The 25,543-nt window shown below is 31.2% G+C and overlaps 1 protein-coding gene across 1 annotated transcript in view; it reads left to right on the top strand.

Moving 5' to 3' along the window:
• The window catches only part of IFT57 (intraflagellar transport 57), a 40,060-nt gene that overhangs the window by 9,431 nt on the left and 5,086 nt on the right, over positions 1 to 25,543 (top strand). Inside the window, exons 5-10 of the mRNA XM_067279132.1 lie at positions 3,200 to 3,318; positions 3,422 to 3,515; positions 6,397 to 6,483; positions 11,482 to 11,604; positions 15,008 to 15,274; positions 19,579 to 19,645. Of these exons, the coding sequence (XP_067135233.1) occupies positions 3,200 to 3,318; positions 3,422 to 3,515; positions 6,397 to 6,483; positions 11,482 to 11,604; positions 15,008 to 15,274; positions 19,579 to 19,645 (757 nt within the window). The remainder of the gene's footprint in view (positions 1 to 3,199; positions 3,319 to 3,421; positions 3,516 to 6,396; positions 6,484 to 11,481; positions 11,605 to 15,007; positions 15,275 to 19,578; positions 19,646 to 25,543) is intronic.

Below are 25,543 nucleotides of genomic sequence, written 5' to 3'. Positions count from 1 at the left end.
TGCAGAGGTTTGGCACTGTCCAAAACTTTCATTGTTCCACTGGCCACAATGCACATAATTACAAGAAGAACCTATCATTTGGTGTGAAGCCGCCACTAACCTGCAAGCTTCTGCCCAGGCTATTAGGAACACTTTGGCATTGAAACATCTTTACCAATTATCTATCTTCAACTCAATGAAGTTGGATTTATAGGATGCATTGCATGTCAAGTGCCATTCATTTTGAAGGTGAACACTAAAGAGGCTAGCTTTTTCAAGGGAGCATTTAAAAAAACCACCTGGATTTTGGAATAAAATGATTTGGAGCAATGAACTGAAATTTGAGGTTGCGGGCTTGAGATGGCAACAAACTGTGTCATGAAAGAACCCTGCCTACAAACCTACCAATTGCATTGGGACTGTGAAGCATTTCCAATATATGATGGTATGGTCTATCTCATTATAGACTCTGTCAGCAGGCAGAAATCAGCAATTGCATGGATGCAAAAATATACAAGGAAATATTAGAAAACAATCTTCGTTCTTCAGCAAAAGATATGGGCATCAACATCAAATTGTGTTTCAACACGATGATGATCCAAAGCATTTGTCTAAGCTAGTCAAGCATTATTTGCTTCTGAGGGGTTTGAAGTGCAAACCTGGCCACCAGATTTGAATCCCATCAAACATCTTTGGGATGAGCTGGATCAAAGAGGAAAAGCTTGCAAGTCTACTGAATAGCCTTATTTGATGAATGGAACAAGATCAACATCAAAATTGTAGAAAAAATGCTGGATACAATGCCACAATGTTTACAAGCTGTCACAGAAGCCAATGCAGTATTAATCTTTTGTTTTTTCCATGTAGGTGGAATAAACCTGATGATATTGAAACTAACTACTTACTTTTGACATTGACGGAATATCAAAACAGTCATTTATTTAAATAAAGCAGTAAGTGTAAAGTTAACAAAGACCATACTGTCAAAAGTACTAGCAAAATAAATGTTTTTACATAATGCTGACAGACAGTGGTGTATGTTATCTTTTTCTTATAGTATTTTGTGTGTACACCTGTTCAAATTTTATTAACGAAAACCACAAAGTATGTTGGACTTATGTAGTTTCACAGTTTAATCCAATTTTTAACTAAGTTCAGTTTGCACATGTAAACATGGTATTTTTCTCTATTCTGCATCCCAACTATTTACTTCTGCCACTGTATATTAACATCAATGATGATGAATATTTGCCATAAAGCAAATTATATTCCAAAATTAATTGATTACTACTACAAAATAAATTTATCGAAAATATCGAAATAAAGAAATACGAACAAACTTTTTTTAGGATGAAAGATACGAATTAACAATTTTTTCTGGGATATCTACGTATAAAAGTCAATTTAAAAGTATACACAGATTTCTGTCCCTGCAGGCGGCAACTTTGTCTAAACTTATCGAGAGAATTTTTAAAAATGAGAAGTATTCTGTATGCATCGCACATATTCGTTTGCCATTGCAGCTTTTTGGAACCACCAAAATCATGCATATATATGGCTCATCATTAGTTCTTCTCTATCTTTAGTTCTTTTCAGTATATATGAGTAAATTTGTGTCTTAATTGATATTAATAGACATTCCCACTTAAACATGCATTTTGAAAGATGTTACATTTCTGGTAAATTCTCCTTTTTACTTTCCTGGCTCTGTTATATGTAACAGAGGATTAGTTAATGTGCAATGGGAATGGATCAAGATTTTAAAGACCATCAAGAACAACTGCTCTGAAAATATATAAATCAGTACATCAAGGCCATTCCATTAACTATGTCGATCACAACATGCTATCTTTTGCACGGAGAGAGTGGTTTGAATCAACATTCCATAACTTGTGAGGACAATTATTCATGTATTTCTGCTTTTACTGAATTTTTTGTTTGTTTACATTTATTCCTATTTTGTTTTTTTTTCTGCCCTTGAAGACAACATTTGTTTATTCATTCTGTAATTTATTATTTTAATGTAGAAACTTGCTACCTTGATATTCACTCAGCTGATTTTTAGACCCACGAATGTTTTCAGTCTACTTCTAAGACCTGCTTCAAGTGAAAAATTTTAAACCGATGAAACTTCTAACATTTCAATGTTCTAATATGCCAAACACAGAAGAGCTCCCTGTAAAAAAGACATAGGAAATACTTGGTTTTTTCTGCATTTCATCAAGAAGCTTTGCTCTAGCCCTCATTAGGGCTAAGACAATCTTCCTGTAGCACTTAACTACTAGAGCCATTAAAATTAAAATTTCTGAAGTTACCATATAGTCTTTACTCACATGGACATTTAATGACTATTTTAGATTTCAGTAATTCATCTGCTAGCAGACAAATATAACTGACAGCATAATCTCTTTACCCAAATGATGCAATGTTTATGCAATTGTCACTTCATTTTACAGTATGTGCAAAAGGAGTGTGCCAAATAGAAGCAAAACCTATAATTTGTATGATGAATGGAAATAAAATTCTTTTTTTGCTATATTTCTGATAAATGCTGTTTATATCTTAATGTCTTTACTAAAAAAGAAACCGAAAACAAGAAACTTAAAACATGTGATTGTTTATTCTCAAGATGTATTTTCCCAGCATTTAGAATCTGTGTAATTCATTTATAGAAAGAAAAATATAGAAGAAATTTTAAAAAGAATCTTAAAAGTATAACTATTTTACCTTTTATGAGCATTTCAAACATAGTTACTGTTGGATTTCCTCAAAATTTTTAAAAATTTATGAAGTATATTAAAATTAAATAATAATAAAAAATACAGTAGAGCATCGATTATCCGACCCCCGATTAACCGACCGCGTTCTAGTCGGCAAATTCAAATGTCCGCTAGTGATGTGGCACTACAATATTTGGTTATGTCTTGGCTACTTTAATATTATTTTTTGTTAAATTTTTGCATGTTTTAGCTGGCAGCACTGGTCGACCATGAGAGGGAGGCCAGTATTTAAACCAGGCCTGATACACTATACTAATAATGTATTTTTTCATACTTTTCGGTTATTCGACTTTTCAGTTATCCGACCAACCCCAGTAGTTTCCAATTAAGTCGGATAATCGGTGCTCTACTGTATTATAATTACCTGTGCCAAGTAATGTGTAACTGCTAAGCTATAAAACATAGTAATACTGTATTGATGATATTTATATTATTAATAGGGTGCAGCAATTGATTTTCCTCCCAGCAGATTGAAATCAGGATTTGGAAGTGAAGTCATCTATGTTTTGAATTGTTTAGCTGATCAAGCATTAAAAGCTATTCACTTTGGATGGAATAAGTAAATAATAATTTGATATTTATTTTAATGAAAATAAAAATATAAAAATTTTAGTTAATATTTTTTAGTGTAGATTTAAATAATTTTTTTTTCTATATTTTAGAGCTATTCATCCAGTTGAAGATGTGGAAGAAGAAAACTTAATAGATGATAATGCTGAAGTTACATTAGAAAAGATTGAAGAAGAAATGTTAATAGTATGATCTGATTCAGATGCTAAATGAATATATAATGTATTATAGTGAATTTTATTGATGGAGAATAGTTAAATAATTGTAATAAGTTCTTGTTTTTTAAGGGAATTGCACTAAAAATCCATACAAGAGAGAGAAATAAGTGTAACACCAAATGTAGAAAAAATAGAAACTTAAAATTTATATATCAATTGATAGAATATTTTAGCTTTTCTTACTTATTTTGAGTAAATAGCTAAGGGCACAGCCATGGTTTGGGTTCCAAATTAAAGCTCTTGCTCTATAGATGATGATGCTGAAGAGAGATTTGTGAAAGGTGCAATGTTCAGGCAAGGCTGAGTGGCAAAGGTACACGTTAAGTCTATGGGACAATTATAACAATATTGTCGTTATTAAGTATTATTAAACTTCAAGCTTTTTATTCTAATACTTCTAATATAATCAATGGTTTTCTTATAAAGTAATCTATTTATCTTAATTATCATACTAATCTATATTTATATATATTAGTTGAAAGAGAGTTGTTGTTTTTTTTTTTTTATACTTGAGAGGAAATGATGAAAGATAACTGATCTTTATATCTTTTTACAATTTACCCAATACTATCAATAATTCAAATTTAAAGAGTAACAATAATTTAAATAAATAAATAAAATATACAGTCGACTCCGCATAAGTCGACACCCGGATAACTCCGTCACTCGTCGGTTACGTAGTCAATTTCTTGTGGTCCCGGCCGACTTACATAGGCATTAATGTTATTAACCTTAAAAACTCTGTTTACTCGACATCGTTTAACTCGTCACCACTGGATAAATCAACATACTTTTTCTGTTTCACACTTTTTAGAATTCTGATAAGTCGACTCCCCCCTGAAAAATGAGTTCACACCACACAGCTTATTGTACGGTGTGAACTCCTTTTATCAGGAGGGGAGTCGACTTATCAGATGTCTAAAAAGTGTGAAACAGAAAAAGTATGTTGATTTATCCAGTGGTGACAAGTTAAATGATGTCGAGTAAACCGAGTTTTTTAACATTAATAACATTATTGCCTGTGTAAGTCGGCCGAGACCACAGAAAGCTGACTAATTAACCTACAGTGTCGAGTTATCCGGGTGTCAACTTATGCGGAGTCGACTGTGTGTATACACATATATATACATATATATACATATATATGTATATATGTATATATATATATATATATATATATATATAATATATATATACACACATATATATACATTATACATACACACACACCACACACATACACACACACACACACACACATAGATATACAAAAAGATTAAAATATAAATAAACAGATGTAAACAATAATTATTTATATAATTATTAATTCATTTTTTATGTAATAATATCAGTTGTTAATTATTAACAACTGATGATGATATATAAAAAATGAGGTAATTTGAGGTTATTTAAATTTCTTATGTTGTAACTTGAGATTTATAAATTTAAATAAAATTATTTATTGAAAATATAAAAGAACCTATAATAAATATTAAGTACATGGAGGCGATTAATAAAAAATTATTGATTTAAGTACATTTAGATAAAAATGCTTGGCAAGCTTGCTGAGGCTTTCTCTGTTGTTAATGCAAAGCCTTTGTCATGCTGCTTTATAGATGTCGATGGTTTTACTTATTTGTTTTTACTGTCACGACTAGGTGCATAGACAGACACTGGGCATTTCTGACATCAATCTTTATTCGGGAATATCCTGTTGGCCGAGACACATTTCGGGCATAAGCCCCTCTTCTGTTGGCATTACTTCCAGGATATCTTGTATACAAGTTAACACCATCTTACATCTTGTTTAAAATTACTTATTTACAGGTTTTACTTATTCTTAATTTTTGCATATCAAATGCTTTTCTTAATAATTTTGCATCTTTCCAACATTGGGACACTCCAGGCTCACTTGCATATTGCCTGTATAGGCTCAACTAACAGACCGATTGAGACCATAATAAAAGAACATAAATATGACATCCTTAAAGGAAATTATAACACTGCCTTAGCCATGGATTTTAGAATATTGAAATTTTCAAATTATTTTATGCTTTTCATCAGGTTTACTTTAATGAAAACTGATAGTGCAATTATTTTCCCTTGTTCTAACTTTTCTATCAACCAGGTGTCATTGTTGCTTTCAGATTTCAGCTTTTAAGACTGTCACTGTATTTTTTTTTTATAGATTAACTTTTGTATTTAGTGAAGTTTATTTAAACATTTTTAAGTAAGTGTTGCGCTAAACTTTTTTAACCGTAGGTAAGCAATTATTTGTAAAAATGACAAACAAAATATGGCAGTATCTTAATATTCTAACACAAATTCTAGAAAAATGTCACTCAGTATTCAACTGAAAAAAATGCAACCTGCCAGAATAAAGTTTCGATTAATATCATATTTTAATGATAAAAATAAAAAATATGAAAATGTTGCTGTTACTTTTGAATCGAGATTGAAAAAAAGCTGAGATGACAACAATACTTTGTAAAAAGAAAATGTTCCGGTTTAATTTAAATTAATATTAATGCGTAATATGGTACTTTTAATTGCGATTGTTAATAATTTATTTCCAATCAATAATTAATTGATTGTTTTAATAAACATATTTTTCTTAGTAACAAAAAAGAATAGTATACTTTTGCTAACTTCTGGAACATCTTCTGGTTCACGTCTTGCATTAGTTGTTTGTTTTGTATAGCATGGATTCTAATAACACGACACTTTTTTGGAATGTAACTACTATGTTATACAAGGGTATTTATATATAGTTCATGGCTAGTTTAGATACAAATTAGCCATAAACTAACTATATACAAAAGTATATTATATATTTATAACTTTTTTAGGAAGACGATGATGATGACGACGACGACGATGAAGAAGGAGGAATATTAGATTTAGAAGGACTGCGAAATCTTCCTCTATCTAGAACTGTGAGTAGTGTGTGTGTGTGTGTCTGTATGTGTATAAATATAGGCTGAGTCAAAAGTTTGTTGCAACCTTTTCATTCCAAAAATACTGAGGATGTGCTAGTATTTTTAATGTAGTAACATAGAAAGTCATGTACAGAAAGTTGGATGTAAGTACATTAATAAAATTAATACAGTAAGACCCCGCTTAACGCTGATTCGATATAACATGGTCTGCTCGAAGCCTAAAAAAAGCTATAATGCATGGATAGGGCAGACTTTGGATAATACCTGTCAAGATTTCAATTTATTTTTTTAATTAAATACTTTATATTTGTTTAATTTAAAATTTTTGTAAATTCTAGTTAATCAGAAGATACTGATGTGAATAATGCTAGAAATCTTAGATTTTTAAGATAATGATTAGGCCTGTGCTAAACCAAACTTTTGATATAATTTAACTTTCCACTTCTATTCCATTATTCAAATATCAATATATATCCAGTTCAAACACTTGTTCTCTAGGAATTATTGATAATCAATACTGAATATTGATTTATATCAAACATATCAATATTCTAGATTTTAGCATATCAACATCATAAATAAGGCTCGGATTTTTAAGACCTAAAAAATGGCAAAATAAGTAGACATTAAAGCCCTAAAAACCTGAAAATATGACCATAAAAAAATTTTCAGACAATAAGTATTAACTGAGGTTAATTCATATTTCCTTTAATCTTATTGTTTTAATAATCAACTTTCATACATGACATTATTAAACTTCATGATTGCACTAATTAACCTTGTTCCTATGTAAATTTTCAAACTTGAAAGAATGATGGTTGTCTGCCAGTAGAACTTTGTATCTGCTGAATGATCTTTCTACATCACATTTCATCAGGTATGCATACTTGAAAAGGCTGATATCACCGCTTGAGAGCTTACGTTCACCCTCTTCATCCCTCTAAACCTTCAATCAATCTGCATTAAAATTTTCATAGTTACTATCTAGAAGAATATAGTCTACAATAAAACACATCCCCTGCATTAAGCAGGGTCTTACTGTATATTGTAGTATTTTTTAGAATTGAAAGACTGCTAAGAACTTTTGAGTTTTGACATATAATCTTCAAATGTAGCTACTTCTCCATTAAAAATGGCTTCAGTTTTCTTCATTCTTATTGTCGATTCTTTTAACAATAATCCCTACGGCTTGATCCTGGAAATAGAACAATCCAACCGTACTGAAGTGCACTTCTTAGATATAAATATTAGAGTGGAAGGCTTGGACATCCACACGTCGGGGTCCATGTCAGCATACATACCAGTAGGGTTGTGCGATCCGGTTTCGTACAAAATTGCGGCCTATAAGGCCTTCATCAATAGAGCCTTTACACATGCTTCCAACACCCAGGCTTGCAATACCGAACTAGCGCGTAACTGCAGCACACGGTTACCACAAAGTTGCATGTAAGCCAATACAACATTATCATCGTATACATTCAGAACACACACAGAGGGATTGGACCAGCCAATCAATAACCAACCCGACGACATAGAATGGATCCCCATCACCTTTAATCCGTACCTAAGATCCTATGCCAAAGTTTCCAGGAAACATCGGGTATATCTCACTTTCAGGAGGTGCCCAACTATTTTTAACATCCTACATAATGGGAAGGACCCTCCTAACTCCAGCAGACTCCCAGAAGTGTATAGTGTTCCTTTAAGGGATAATAGATGTGATAGAGACCTGGTATATATAGGCTCTACTAAATGTTCCATGGGTATCAGAATACAATAACATCAAGCAGATATTCGTCATGAGAGAACCTCCACGGCCCCTTGCTACTTATGTAATGGATCCTGACATAGTAACCGACTTTTCCCAGGCCAATCTCCTCCTTGCTGTGCCTCCCACTGAACATCTCATGGTTAGAGGCTATGCACATTTTTAAATTCAGCATCACAGCTACGTGCATAAATTTTAAAGAGCAGATGGTTTTGTCATTGGCCTGGCAGGAGTTGATTCACAACTCACTCTAGCCACTCATTGTATCCGGGCAGGTCGACTCATTGCGCATGTGCAACATGGTTTTTGTAAATTTTTCGAACTTATAATCGAACTCTTATTTAAATGTCATTTCATAATTGAATATTTATGTAGGAACAGTTAAGAACCTGATGCAGAGCCCAGAAGGGGTTCAGAAACATTCGTTTTTTTTCCGATGTTTTTTGTATCACACCATAATTTGGTTCTGAGTGCATCATTATCATTAATTCGGTGTGGTGAGTAGTTACTTACTTGTTTGTTTATGTACTTGTGCTAATGTTACCAAAGTTTTTAATGTAGTCATGAACCTCTGTGTTACAATATGTAAATATACATAGTGATTATAAATACTTACTCCAACTTTGCGAGTGAGCCAATTTGTCATTGTTAGCTTTGTAGCCTGTGTATAAAAGCTAAAATTACAGTTACTTAAGCTGGTTTATAATAAGTATAAAGCTTTTATAATTATAAATACTTAATGTTTAATATGAAGACGTAATATTTGACTGTATTTATACTGGAAAATATTGAATAATGTGTAATGGAGTTTGAAATAGTTTCTACATTCTAATATATCACTGAAGAGGGGCTACAAAATTATATTAGCCCAAAATGCATATGATGTAAAATTATGTTTTAAAAGTTTACTACAATAAAGTCTTGTTATCTAACTTGGTCTGGCTGTCTTAAAAATCAACCTATTAGGATTAAAGTGATTTTTAAATACATCAACATTATACAGCATCCATACTACTTAGAAACATTAAAAGAACTTAAATGACTGGAGTGCATTGCAACAAAACATTGTTACAAAATAGATCTAGTTTGTGGTCTAGCCCATGCCTGCACAAATGAGAATGTTGATAATACCACTTCTAATCAGAATGTGTCAGTTAAAGAGAACTAAACACACAACCATATCTCCAAGCAAATCATGATTGATTGCAACCAAGATGTGAACACTCTATACAAAGAGAGTAATAGACTGCAAAAAGAAAGACCAAGAAAGGTTTTAGTGTACAGGTGTAATCCAATGATTTACAAATTACTTCTCAATTGAAAAGATACAGTCAGCAAAGATAAATTACTGGGGTATTCAAAGTTCCTATAAAGGGTGACAGATTCCATAAAGACCTTGAGCACGTAGGCTTAACCATTGATCCCTCTATAAAAGACTAGCCAAACACAGATATGAGATTGATAACAGGAAATAAGCCACAACCCTTTCCATATAACCTTTAGATAACAATGTATATGCTAATTTTGAAAATGCCAACCTCATTAGGAAAATCCAACAAGTAGAGAGTATTAGAGCCCTTGAATTCTTGAAATTTTCAAATCTGAAATGAAAGGTGTATGTATTAACTTCAGAGAAGTAAAGAACATATTGGATGCCTGATAGTTCTTTTGTGATGGCCCATGATCAGCTCTGATGTAACTTGCTACCACTAATTGATAGCCATTATTTGTTGAGATTAGTTGTCATAATCTAAGTTATCTTGTACTTCAAAGGATAATTTTTAAATTGTATGTGCATTGCATTATATATATTTCTATATATAATTGTTTAGAAATTATCTATTTTGTAATACATCATTTTATTTCCCACACAACACTGATGTAATGTATCATTACTTATTGATGTTATTTAATAGTATACTATTTTTCTTGTACTTTAAATTGATCATTTTAAATTGTAAGTATATTGCAATAATTTTATATATATTTAAGTTTTGGATTTTTGCTGTATTTTTTGTAATATGTCATTGATCTCGATTACGTTCCAAAATTGGAATGTTAAAAAGATCTGAAGATGATCTTAGTAGTAGATTAAAAATATTTGTTTATTAAAGTTTTTTACTGGGATTTAAGATTTTAAAACTGTAATTATCAATTATAAAAAATATAAATACAATGTCTTTGCTACATATACATATAATAGTATATTATGCAATTAGTTTATAATATAGGCGATTATGGCACAAATGAAAGTTTGGCACACGAGCTGAGCGAATGGGTCAATTTCCATGAATGCCATAATTGCTAATTATAAACGAATTGTCATACAGTATTTTGTGGTTATACTACCCCTATAACACTATACTTGTGGAAAACAAAATTATGTATAAACACAGTGTTTGTGTCAATTGGTTCATTTAAACATGATCCATTTAAAACCATACATTATATGGTTTTAAATGAACTATATATATATATATATATATATATTTTTTTTATATGGTTTTAAATTACATATGTATGACATAAACCTGTTAGTATGTGCAGAAGTAACAGGTTTCCACAATTAAACTATTCTGTGACTTCCCTATTTGTTTTTAATTTCTTTTATCGATTTGTTACGGATCTACAAAAACTAATTGTTTACTACCAGCCTTCTGTTGGACATCATGCCAGTTTACTAATCCTACATATATAAGTTTGGTAAAACTGTTTTTGTGTTATTAGTGAGAAAAATTTAATTAAATTAAAATTTGAAATTTCCCTATAACAAAAATATTTGGTGACTTTCACAATTTTGGTTTGCTAATATTTTTAGTGTATAAATGTCACAAATGTAAAACAATTTCCATTGCAATAACTAGCATCTTGTCAAGTTTGTGATCCTTTTGCAATATTACATCATAAGATGTTATATTAAATGAAAATAAATTTGATGCTATAAAGCTTCATTTATTTAGAAATTTATTATTTTTTCTCTCAGACATATTTCAGTTTGTAATATTTTACAGTTCAGCATTTTTTTTACCTACAAAGTAGTAGTCTCCCTTAGGAAATGTTTTAATATAAGCGTAGTGCATAAAAATGGAATAATGGTTTATTGTTGATTTGGTTTGAAATTTTCAGATTTTATAATTTGTTAGATAATTATTTGAAAAGAAAGATAAAATTGTGTGACATGTCGCAAACTTGTATTAATTTATTATACAACATTTTCTTTTTATTAGAATGCTGCAGAAATAAATAAACCTGAAGACATTATGGAATCGACAATAGACTCTGCAGAATGGAAACTTGAGGTAGAAAAAGTTCTTCCTCAGTTAAAAGTAACTTTACGACCTGATGCAAAGGTATACAATTTTTGTTAATTTATATATATTTTTTATTTAATCAATACATATGCACATTTGTTTTAGTGATTGTTTTCTCTAATATCCAAATTCTAATTATAAATTTTTAAAATATTTAAAAATTAGTGTTTAAGTGGTCAAATTTGTTCAGCTCAAATGTATTGTATATAATCAATTGATAATTGAAAGATTTTTATTATAATAAATCAATTTTTTTCATTTAGAATCAAAGTTATTTTATATATCATTTAATATGACCAATATTATTTTGAATGTGAAAAAAATTGTTGTCTGTATTATATATTTTTGGTAACTGCCAGGAGATCTGGCTATCTGGTACTGTCAAACCTTATTATTATGTTATTGATTTATGCTAAATCTGCATTAATGCAAAATACTTTTGCGGTCAAGTGGATGAGGTTAGGTATTTCAATGTTCAAAAATTCTTGGTGTCTTGCTTGTAGGTCTTTCGTCGTTATCTGCTCTAGTCTGAGCTGCTGTTCTTGTTTGTATTCTTGTATAGTAATAAGTTAACTATAAATTAGTAATATGCAGTGTTTAGTAATGTTAGTTTTAATCTAGTTATAAGATAGATTTAAGTTAACTGTTTACTCACTTATTCTCTTTCTTCATCCAGTTAGTTAGGTTATTTTGCCTCTTAGGGCTTGCTAGCTATGACTCTGGTTTAATGTATTAGTTTTAAGCCTTCATTAACAGTCACTTGGCATTAACTTTTTCCTGTCTAGATATCATGTATTTGCATTACATATTGATGTATGCTACAACTTGTGGTTTCCTTTAAATGGCCTTTCAATGTAAAGGAACATTAAAGAGGCCTAAAGATGATGATAATAGATCAAAAATATTTATCTGAAGACTAAATACATTACAATTCTTTACTGGTGAATTAAAGTTTTTATAGTGGGTAATTATTTTAAATTTTTAATTCTTTGCATATCCAGTTCCTAGATTTAGTTGGAGAGTAAGTCAGCTTTCTAGTAGTTTTAATCATTGTCCTACCAAATCTAACTGATAGTTAAAAATGAGAATTGGTTCTTTAAGCAACTGTAGAAATTTGAATGGGAATGCGCATTTGTACAGTGATTTCTTTCTTCAAATTAGTGTAGCTCAATAAAATGTATGTTTGGAGAAATATGTAAGTTTATTTCTTTATTTTAAATATCTAAACGAGGAAAACAGTAAAATAATGGGGAAAACATTACACTTTTGCTATTTGATGGAATGACTTGAGTTTCTGTAGTTTGTTTAATACAAACCTTATTAATATGAAGTGTCAGTTTTAAATCCCTTCAAGTTTGTAATAACAAGGTTGGACTATATATAATGTGTGTGTAATTTTTGTTGTCAACTATTCAAAATTTTTGAATAGTTGACAACAAAAATGTAACCTTATCAATATAAAATATGAAGTTGTGCTAAAAATGTAATAATATAACAGTAATTATTTCATTCCAAAATTTTTAGATTTGAGGGCAAGGGCACAGGGCAGTGGTTGATGTGTGTGTGTATTCTGAATTTTTCATTTATTTGTCACAGATATGTTTTGAAAAGTCAGTAGTATGCTCATTGATTCATTTCTTAAATATAACTTAAAAATATGTTAAAAACTAATTTAATGGAGAATTCATAAAAAATTAACATATTTACATTCAGTCTTGAGTACATTCAATCCTCCTGACTCCAACATCAGGGGTTAAAACTACAAAAACAGTCCATTCAAAAATTCATTCCAGTTTTTTGCAATTCCACTAGTTCTAAAAGTCAAATTTGTGCTAAACTTCCTGAATGCAATTATCTGAACAGACAAACTTCAAATTCCAATATTGTGTCACCTTGTAGACTGTTTTTTTTTATTCCAGAAATTTTTCTCTTACTCTCTTTTGTTCTAACCAACCTTGATCTTTCTTCTCTTTCTATTGTTTGTGTCATTCTACCTGTTCAGAAAATTATTTTTTTGCTTTTAACTCTTTCTCCTCTCACTTCTTGGTTTATCACTCATTTTAACACTGGTGAAAACACTTCTCCATCCTTGAAATTAACGATTATACTGTTCAAACTTTTTTTAAACCCATAGTTTTTCTGTCATTAATATACAGTCTAACTTCGTTATAACGTCGTCGGATGTAATGACAACCCTAATGTAACGTCAAATTTTTATCGGTCCCACGACTTTACTAGATAATGTTAAAAAACCCGCTTGTAACGACATAAAACCCTGTTTTAACGTCATATTTGAAGCACTCCCAAATTTACAAAATTAGATTACAAATTTATTTCACAAAGAAAATACTACATGTTTAGTCCTATGGTCAGAGTCCACTTCCTAGAACGACTGTGGGTGGTACTCTCACCACCTGACTTCGGTGGGGTGAGGTTTGCTACACTTTTAACGGCATGACAATCGGTTATTATATACTCATTTTTAAATTACATTAAGCTAAATTGTTAAATATTCTATTATTTTTAATATAACATATTACATTAACTAGTTTATAAAGAAATAATTGAATTATTTTAACTGGCATACATTAGTTTAACCTTTTGTTGCCTTTTGATTCGACATTATTCTCAAAATCAGAAGTTCTGCCATTATTGAAACTTATGACAAATAGAAATTTCTTATAAAAGGTAATTTTTGAAATTTTTAATTACATTGATGTAAACTTAGACATAATGTTTAAATCAACTTTATTTACATTATGTAGTTTGCATTTTTATACATATGATGATAAATTTATGATAATAATAGACTTCGCAGATAACGACACTCAGTTATAATGTCAAAAAATTGCCAGTCCCATGGATGACGTTATAAACGAGTTAGACTGTACTCTTTTTCTCTTATCTCTTCCAACAGTTTCATCTCTATGTTCTCCTGTAATGCATTCTCCAGTAGCATTGTTGTCAACTTTCCTGGCTTTAATCCTCAAAATGCTTTTTCCTTTTTGTCTCCAGGTCTCTTGTTGATCCCACATAGTCTCTTCACACAAACTTGTTTCTCATTGCATACTTTTTTTCCTTTTCATCATTGTTTTCTTTCCTTCTCACTCCTCAGCCTAATAAAAATATTGCATTTCTTTGACATTATCATTTTATTCATCAATCTTTTATAGCTTTATAAAATCTTGGTCTTTATGAGTAATGTAATGTAATGGGGTTACTTTTTACAGTCTTCTTATTTCTCTCTCTACTGCCAACTCTTCTTTTCTTCTTTCTGCAAAACTAATCTATTAAATTCTCTTTTTTTAATTCTGTTTCACTGCCAGATTTGCTTTTAGATATGACTTACTATGACTAGTAATTTATTTTACGTGGATTATAATATTCTTATGAGATCAGATCAAAAAAAAAAATTACATAGGAAAAAATGATTGTTTTCTAGGATTGGCGAAGTCACATTGAACAAATGCATCAGCATCGCAAAGATATTGGTGAGAGTTTGTCTGTAACAAGAAATCAATTAGACAAACTTCATTTGGAAATCACTCGAACATTAGAAAAAATTGGAAGCAGAGAAAAGTATTTGAATAATCAACTAGAACAAATGTTGTTGGAATATAGAGCATCTCAAGATCAACTTGCTCAAACAAAAGAACAATACAGATCCGTTAGTGGTGGTGTAACAGAGAGATCTCGAATATTAGGGCAGGTAAGTTTCCCAAAAAATTATTTTAATTTTTCAGAAACTATTAAACATGTATAAACACTCCTGTTAAGAAGAAAACACTACTAAATTATACAGGTTCTTTCTTTCTTTTAATTGCATATAAACATTTTTTGAGCTTTTGCTAGTTTGTCATCAGATATAAAAATTCATTTGAACAAAAGAACATCTATTCAGACATTTCTCCAAATAAAACTGTATTGAGTTTTAATTCCCTAAGATGCCAAACAACTGCCTTATTAAATTAGGCTACTTCTCTGCAATTATTTTAAATTAATTTCTAAATGATTCTTCACTGGACATTTAGAAGTTATAATTGTCTCCGTAAGACATTATTTAAATAAATAAATCAATTTGCTATATTGTTGTTTAACTTAATTTTTTTTTTTTTTCCATTCGAAAGATGGGAGTTTAATTGCTCTGTCGGACACTCATTACATTTTAGCACGTAATTTGGAAATTTTTAGTCTCTTTGTTTATGAATGAAAATAGATTTGATGTGGCGGTTAGGATAGTGTCTATTCATAATTTGGTAATGGCACTGTTTCAGTGTATAAAAATAACTTGAAAAATATTAAGAAACATTTCTGATTATTTATGTTAAGCTGCAACTTGTATACAAAAAAACATTCGAATAAAATAAGAAAAAAATGGATATGTTTACAGATATTAATAAGCAATATTGCAATATTAATACTGAGAAGTACAGAATTTCTATAAATGAATTCTTAACTCCTTGTTTTTATCATTTGTTTTATAGAACAGACAACATAAACCAAAAGGTATATTACAGTTTTGCTTGAAAACGAAATAGTCAGTGTTTCAGGAGGAAAACCAAAAATGGACAAAAGCAAATTAACTTTTGGTACATTCTATATTCTGTAGCAGGAGTGTTAAGTGACTTTCTTTTCATTCTGTATATTGTAAAATATGTGAAAAGATTTGAAGTTGAAATAACAACTCTGTTAACATTTCTAACAGCTTGGCACTGTTCGGTAGCTCAGTGTCTCCATAGTTGTCACTTATGCTAGGAAGTTTGTATTGGGAGGCTTTGAATTTGCCAGCAAGGCGCACTACTAGACTTCTATGGTATCCAAGCACCTGTGCTATATTGGCAATACGAATCAATTCAGCGTTCCTTTCGGGCACATTGGAACATTGTGTAAATGCCCTCTTAATGATTAGTACAATGGTGTTCACGCGCAAGCACATGCTTATTTTGTCTTCACTAACGAGTGTTTGAAAACTCCTCGTGTTTGTGATAAGTTATTTATTGTTAACAGGGAACAGACCATCGAAAAATCCCTCTTGAGATACTGGGAAATTCACTCCCGTTCTCAATAGTTACAGCTAATTCGATTGCAGGTGTTTAAGAACTGTTCCAATAAGTGTAAAAATAAAAAAATTCCATTTATTGTTTGTATTTTGACTAATTTTCTTTGTCCAGTAATATATATATATATATACAGTCAAACCTGTTTTTATGCGGGGGATAGGGACCGCATTAAAAAAAACGCATTAAAAAAACTCTCACGAAACTTCACGAATGGCTGTAAATAATAGTTTTCGCAACACAATTAAAAAAATAATTTTTTTATGCGGTCAACAGGGACCGCATAAAAAAGTCTCACATAGAAAATAACTCAAAACCGTACGAAATAGAATTTATTGACAACAGATGTCAGCACTTGACTGCATCGTCTGGTCTATCGTCTGTTTTACATATTTTTGTCCAGGTGGTGTTTTGTTGACTTAAAAAGTAAATTATTTCATTTTTCGCATATTCATGCAATAATATTACTATAATAAGTGCATTTATGCTATAATAAGTTTATTTAGCTATAATAAGTCAACGTAAGACATGACGAATCGCACGAGACTAGTCGCCAACTATACCGCACAAATTAAAAATTCGCATTAAAAAAATCGCACAAATAAAAATCGCACATAAAAGGAGCGCATAAAAACAGGTTTGACTGTATATATATAAAAAACGAATGTATGTCTGTCTGTCTGTGGGTTTGTCCTTCATGCATTACCACACCATTTATCCAATTGCCATGAAACTTTGGGAAGTTGTTTAATACACTCCCACGAAGGTTTCTGGCATATGTGAAGACCACCATTTCCCCCTTTCAAAAATATATTTATATATGGATTAAGGCTTTTATGTCCAACAGATGGTGCTAACTTCCGACGACCTAAGTTTGCTTTTCTGTGAGGCATTGTGCTTTTCTAAAAAGCACAATGCAGACTAAAGCAGATCATTTTCTATTTATCTATATAAATAAAATATAATGTTTGTTTGTTCCTACCGATTCCTTTGAAATTTTGACACAACGTTGCATTCAAATACGCACGTGTTTCTATATAATATACATGTCGAAATTCCCCCTACTGGGGGAGATGGACAGAATTAAGGCTTACCGTGAAGAACTCTGCTTCTATTATACTATTTTAGATGCAGTTTTTCGCGTTTTAATAGGTTATGTCAACAGAATATATAGTAAAAAGGGATTTTTCACTATTCCCCAGCAGGGAGAGGGACAGGATTAAGGCTTACTGTGAAGAACTCGGCTTCTATTTATACTATTTTACATGTGGTTTTTTGCATTTTTAATTGTGTTTTAATAGATTACGTCAACAGAATATACACTAAAAAGGGTTTTTTCGATATTTCCTTGCGGGGGAGAGGGACAGGATTAAGGCTTACTGTGAAGAACTTGGCTTTTATTATACTATTTTAGATGCGTTTTTGATTGCGTTTTAATAGGGTACGTCAAGAGAATGTACACTAAGAAGGGATTTTTTGAAATTCCCCCCATGTGGAAAGTGTTATACATTTGTAATAGATACATTTTGAGCCACAACAATGTGTGGCCGGGTCAGCTAGTATTTAATAAAATAAACTTGGGAAAAATCAAACAGAAAATAATTTTATCTATATATAAAAAATTGTTGGGCAGTCATAGTGCAGATCAACTTTAACTTGTTATTGGAATTCAACATCGGCAAATAACTGGCACCACCTTTCAAATTACTGTATTTTTCAAACACACAACTTGCGCGTTATCTGCTCGAAATTATAATACTGCTTACTCTATATCATGTAATCGTTCCTATCAAGAGCCACTCCAGATTCATCTCAGCTCTAGGTGGCTCTTCAAACATAAAGTAAACAGTAGATATTGTGAGAATCTGAAGAGGAGGGGGAACAATTAAGTTAATTAAATAATTTAATTACTTAAAGTAATATTCCAATCCAATACCCCCTGGGAAAAGGGCAAACAAAAGGGAAAGAGAAGATCAACCAGGACAAAACCCACACACATCCTATTTCTCTTGATATTTCTTGATAGATAAAACAGTTCAAATGTCAACAATTATTACTAAGGTCGCAAGACAAACCCTGACCTTAGTCACCTCCAGCTATTAATTCAGTTTGTTTTGACAGCTGTTATCAATTTTATGAGGTAGAATGAGGGATAGAAAGAGGTAATAAATTTGACAAAATGTTTGATTTCTGACAATTAACATAAACAACGTCTAGACACAGATCGGGTTACATCATACCTAGCATTAGTCAGCTCCCCAAAAATAGGTATAAAAGGGGGTTGGCCATCACAGCGAACATAGGACCTGCCTTGCCATAATCTACAATGGTCACCTCCAGCCAAAGATTATGTAACACACTCTCGTTTAAGTAGTTCTTTAGTTTATAAGTTAGACTAATATTAACCCCCTCGGTTCTCACAATATTATTGACATTAAAACTTTTTCCTATTATTAAAAACTTTTTTCAAGATTATTTTATTTATTATTATATTGTTAATGATAATTGATAAATAAAACAAACACGAAGTCAAACAACACAACAAAACAAAAAAATTCATCTTACAGCACTATTCGGTATTTTTGACACTTAATACAGTTTATAGTTCTGCCTCCAATGTTCTGTTTTTTTCTTCACATATTTTATAATTACATTTACAACGAATTGTTAATGGAAATAAAAGTGAAGAAATGGAGGAAAAAATGGAATGCCAAAGACGATATCATGTAATCCGTGCGTAAAGCATGATAAATTTTTTGAACGACGACTTCTTCAGTTTGGAATAGCCTATATGGCAGCAGTTTTTCGTTCTAACAGTTTTCTGCAGGTTATTAGCAGGAAATTATGATATATAAATTATTCTTTAATATTTTTATAAAATTAATTTTATAAAAATACAATAAATATTTTATATAACTATAAATATTTCTCAATAAAACATGTTTTTTAAAAATAGATAACAGAAGAATTAGAACAAATAAAACAAGAAATGGAAGAAAGAGGATCTAGCATGACTGATGGAAGTAAGAATAAATTAATTTTTATATTGTTAAAAAATTTGATAATTGAAGTATTGTAGAAAGCGAAATAATTATTAAATTCCAATGTGTGTATATGGTAAGGGGCTGTCCATACTGGAAGGGGGTTATAAGGTGGACGAGGGGAAGGGTTGTACTTCAGTGAACGTCTGTTTTATTTCATTAAATTTTATACAGTTTATGTATTTTATTTTATTTCAAAATTTCTTGTTTGAAGATTTTTTCAAAATACCTCTCTCGAGCTGTAGCTAGGGTATGGCAGAGATTTCATTTTTAAACATTATTAGCAAATCAGCATTACATTGTAATTTCAGTCTACTCATATTTAAAATGCTGGTACACCACATTGTGGAGAAATCTCCATAGATTGACCTTAACCCTAAGGAATTTGGGTTAGTTAATTCCTGGATTCTGTTTGCTTGATTTTCTATTATCTCTGTATTTTGGTTTAGTAACTTACATGCAAGTATTAGCGTATTACTGTACTGCACATACATAGGTACTAAGTGGTGGTCTGTGCATGCAAAGTAACCCACCGAATGGTCATGTGTAATTATTGTGGGAAGATTACTTTAGGATTCTGACACTACCCAACAATAGTTTCAAAATTACTTGAGATGATTTTGAGGAAGAGTTGATCTGAAGGACAACACAGCAAACACTTGACAGTTTGTAAACTGGTGTAAACGATAATCACACCTAAGGAAGGGACTGTTGGAGAAATAGCTGGAATGTCCAAGGAAGGGGTGGCAGACAGTGAGCAAATAATCAAAGGTGGCTGACCAAGACAAACTCGAGATGGATCGACTGATCAAGATAGATGAATCCTTTTATCTGGAACTTTATTTTTGGGTATCTGACTCAAAGATAAAGTTTCAGATAGAAAGATCCATTGACCAATGACATTTCTTGATCTATCCCTTGGAACATGCCCACCTCCTTGACTGGCGTCCAGTCAAATATAAAGTAAACTTTAACTAAACAAATGTAAACCAAATTTTATACAAAATTTTAAAAAGAACATGTATAGATTAATTTTTTTAACAACTTAAGCATGGCCAAGCAAGATGAAAGGACCTGTGCAAATGCCCTGCTCTATTTCCTATACTTTTGAAGATAATGCTTTAATTTTGCAATTGAGGCACAGTATTATGGAAGCACTGTTATAACTTACTAGAAAGGTTGCAATCTTATAAGAACAATTTGGATGTAATTCCATCATGTCTACTTATGGTATTTATCATTTATAATGTGATGTTTGTTTGTTTGTTTTGTTAAGTTAAGGCAACAACACTTGGCCAATCTGCCTAGGGGGAATTCCTTCCGGGAGGTCTTTTTAAACGTAACAGGCCCCTATTTATGTGTTATAAACGTGGAGAAAGTCTGCAAAACTCCATGTAGCTTCCAGGTGAAGTGCAAACCCACGACCAAACTTCCAGTGTTCATGGAACGGAATTATTTGGCCACTGGTGGGCAGTTTATAAAGTGATAAAAGTTTTAAGGGGTTTGAGTTTTGCAGGACATCCAAAGAGAGGAGGAGTTACAGAAACTTGGACAAACTGGAAGAATGGGGAGGAGTAAAAATTTCAAAAAAATGCAGACATAATTTATGAACAGCCCCTAAGCGGTGAAACCCCATTGTTAATTTGGTGGCTCAATGATATCAGCGCTCTCTAATAACGGTTGTCTACATATTAGCTCATTACCAGGTTATACCGACTATTATTAGCATAATTTGTTTCTTTTATTGTGGATGGCATCTTAATGAAGGTATGCCTTTTTAATGTTTGCTGGCTGTATAATAATGTCTTCAACGTTAGAAAAGCAATTATATTGCCTTCCAAAACAATTAACAGTATACCTGAATATCAGTTAAAACTATATTTTATTTACTAATTAAACTTAAATACATTCATTTAATACAATTAATAAAATTACCATTAAGTAAAATTCTGAAATGCTATTACCCAAAGTTCACATCTGTAAAAAAATAACAAAAATAGCTACATGATTATAGTTTAAAAATAAAATTATGGAAATAAATGTTATTTTCTCTATTTTATTTACTTCTAGCAATTGATTAGGATAATAATTTCATATACAGATAAAATCGAACTACCTTGTTTTTAATTACAGTATTTTATACACTATTCTTCTCATTATTTTTATGATCTGTGAAAGTTATTGCATTTTCTACTTGGATAACTGAAGAAATATAAATTTATATATTACTCTTTATAATTACTAAATTTATTTAAAACATATTACATATCTATAATAGTATAAGTAAATAAACAATTAAATCAATTAAAATCTCCAATGAAACATACATTTAGTTTTTGATTCAATTTTTTCATTCTGGTGTACTTTTAATAATTTTCAAAATTTCTATGAAATCTCTTAGGTCCAGTAACCAACAAGTAACTGGTAAGATCTGTGTGCCTATGCATAACTGTAGAAATGTTTTGTGTAGATTGATGATTTGCTTTTTGTCCCTTTATTACAATATGAATCTATGAGCACTAAGTTTTGGCTCTATGGAGGACTTACCACACTCTTGACGTCTAAGTAATCACACAGAGATGGGTGAACACAGGTTTATTATAACAATGATATGCATTTCGGACAATCTATCACATTTTGACATATTTAAGTATGTATAAAATGTAAACTATTTTAATTATTAACCAGAATGTTTGTAACAAAATCCGCTTGTATTTGAGACTCCTCTAAACCCAAAAAATCGTAACTAGCACAGCTGAGGATAGACAACATTATATGCAATTCAGTTTAATGCAGTTTAGACAGTTCTGCCTTATGTTTTTTCACCTATTTTATTATTATATTTACCTTGAATTGTTAATGAAAATTTAAAAATAAATAAATAAATAAACGGAGGAAAAACAGAATGCCCAAGACGATATCACATAATCCATTTATAAGTAAAGTTCACAAATACTTTCTTATATCTTTATAATCTTATATGATAAATTGTAACTTAATAAATATACAACAATTAATAGTAATTGTTATACAATCAAAATCACCAAAACCTTTCTTTTTTAATGTGAAATCGATTTAATCGCTTTTCAGGAGTCGAAGACGTTGTCATACAGCTTGCAAATAAAGAGATAAAGATACTACTGATAGAGATAAAGCATACTACTGGTAAAAAATTCAGCATTGAGTTGTTTAACTTTCCCGGCAACATTTTAAAATTGCATATCTGGTGCCATTTTTTACGGTATTTTATTTCAAAACATTTCATATTTGTAATTATTATAAAATGGCAAAAAGCTTAATTTTGAGGTTAGGGATAGGTTTTTTAAAAAAAAATTGTAAATGCTAACGAGTAAAACTGTCATAGAAAATAGTTAACGAATTAATTAAATATAAAATAAATGAATACGTATAAATATATACCAAAGTCCGGCCATACTCGAGATACGACTCATGACCTCTCTATCTCGCACCTGGTTGACCTTTAACCACCAAAATGTAATAACGTTGCTCCCCTCATACAGAAACCTCCCTGCAAAATTTCAGAAATTTTCGACAAAAAACAGGAGTTATTAAAATACGAAGAGGGTGAACAAAATCATGCCCCCCATATACACACAGAGAGAGATTGACAGATAGACACACGAGCATTCAATAAAAACAGAAAAACTCTCGAATTTTTTAAGGTTCCCCCCCCCCGATTCCAAAAATTTTTAAATCTTGGGGGTCATTTTTGACCGATCTCCATACTTTCCCTCTGTTATATATAACAAAGCCAGGAAAGTAAAAAAACTTATTGCATAAAAAAGTTCACTTTCAGTTTAATAATGGTCGGTATTACACGTTACCTCTCAATGAGTTTGTCTACACAACCATTAGGGTCGATTTACACACAACAGTGACGTGCCGGCACAGTGCAGTAAGCATCGATAAATATCACACATAGCAAATCAGAGTTTCATGTATGACACTTGTATGATTGACAGAATACAGATCACGTGTCGTAGATGAAACTCTGATTGGCTATGTATGATATTTATGCACCAAACGGTCACTGTTGTGTGTAAATCGACCCTTATGGAGAGATGATATCATCGAGCCACTATATTCACAAAAGAGTCTCACCGTTTACCATATATATGTTTTGATTAAAATATTTTTACTAATTTAGAAATTTTTAAATATATTTTTAATTAAATAATTATTTAAAATAATTTAAAGTAAAATAGCACCGAACACTGTAAAATTCCATCAGAAATGTCGTTTAATCGCAAACGTTCTCGACATTATTTAAAGGCCGTCTTCGGGCTATGAATTGTAAATTCAAAATACCGAACTGCTTAGAACGTATAGTATTTGAATCCGGTCAAAAGTATTACCGTTTCACAAACAGAATATTTTAAATTTACATATGTTAGAAAATAATAAATGAATTAATTAAATATAAAATTAAATAAATACATATAAATATAAATATACAAATATAATAGTTTAAATAGATAACAAATTGAGTGAAGCCCTCCAAGTAAATGTATTTCATAAGTTAAGTCTATACCAAAATCTGTACGATTTTGTGTGTCGATTTCTGTGTGTTGAATACACTCTTGTTATCATTAAAGTTTATGCATCTCTTTGTTTTCGAAGACAGACAAATTTCCAGTTGTTCTAAGATCTTTACTATTTCCGGGATTCCAGTTGGTTGGACTATGTTGGCCGTGTATAGATGGCTTCGTATCTCAGTACCGTTGCCTATGTCGCTAGCGAAGTAGCTTCGGTACCCGCCCTTACGTTCTATCAGTGTTCTCTTACACATGTATTTAAGACTCAGCTGTTGTTCCTATGTATTCTCTCATTATGACAAATCTGTGGTCCAGAATTGGAATTTTGTACACACCTGGCGTTGAACACTCAAAGGCATATACAGTGGTACCAGATACCAGACTAAATTATAGAATACTCGCTTTACAGGTCTTTCTAGTTGATAAGTTACCAATGCGCGTGACTATATTTGCCATTTTGTGACATCAAAACCAGGGATATCTGGAGTTTATTTTACAGTTATATCCAGCGCCGTATTAAGCCTCTAGCGGGCCCTAGACAAAATTTAAATTGGGGCCCCATTTAAATAACTTGTTTCTAAACAAATCTTATATAATGTGACATTAGCGTAGCTAGCATGGGTGACACCCGGTGCGGATATCGTAGTGTCACCCTTTTTAACTCTTTTATAAAACACTATTGAATTGTAATATCTTCGCACTCGAGCAACTTGAACACTATATCAAATATGTGATGTCGCGAAGTAAAAGTTTAGATTTAGAAAATATATCATAACCATACGTCAGTACTACCACGAGATGCGGCCCTAGGAATATTTCTAGATGGTGCGAGAGATCTCGTGGCGTATGGTTAGCTGTTGACCTTTTTTTTTTTTTTTTTAGATAATGGCTAGTCAAGCGGAGCTTAGTAGGAATTGTTAAATACAGCCTTTTCTGTCCTATCGAATTTCTTAAATAATTTTCAACTCGTTTTGAAACAGAGCAATCTTCTACACTAAAGCCGGGCCCCTCCGAGTTACGGGCCCTAGACATTTGCCTACTTTGCCTATTCGATAATCCGGCCCTGGTTACATCAAAGTCAAAAATGTTTGTCGAAACTTTTTTACATTAAAAATTTTTGTTACTGGATTTTAAAGGTTGTTTAACACATGTTTGTGATTTGTTCAGTATTGAGAAGAAGGTAATTTTAATCCAGACGATTAACTGTAAAATAAACTCCTGATATTCCTGGTTTTGATATGTTACAAAATGGTAAATATAGTCACGTGCATTCGTAACTTATCAGCTAGAAAGATCTGGAAAGCGAGTATTCTATAATTTAGTC

Source organism: Centruroides vittatus, unplaced genomic scaffold (assembly GCF_030686945.1).
Source record: "Centruroides vittatus isolate TY-2023 unplaced genomic scaffold, ASM3068694v2 contig_854, whole genome shotgun sequence".
NCBI lineage: Eukaryota > Metazoa > Arthropoda > Arachnida > Scorpiones > Buthidae > Centruroides > Centruroides vittatus.
This window is presented reverse-complemented; position numbering and strand designations above follow the sequence as displayed.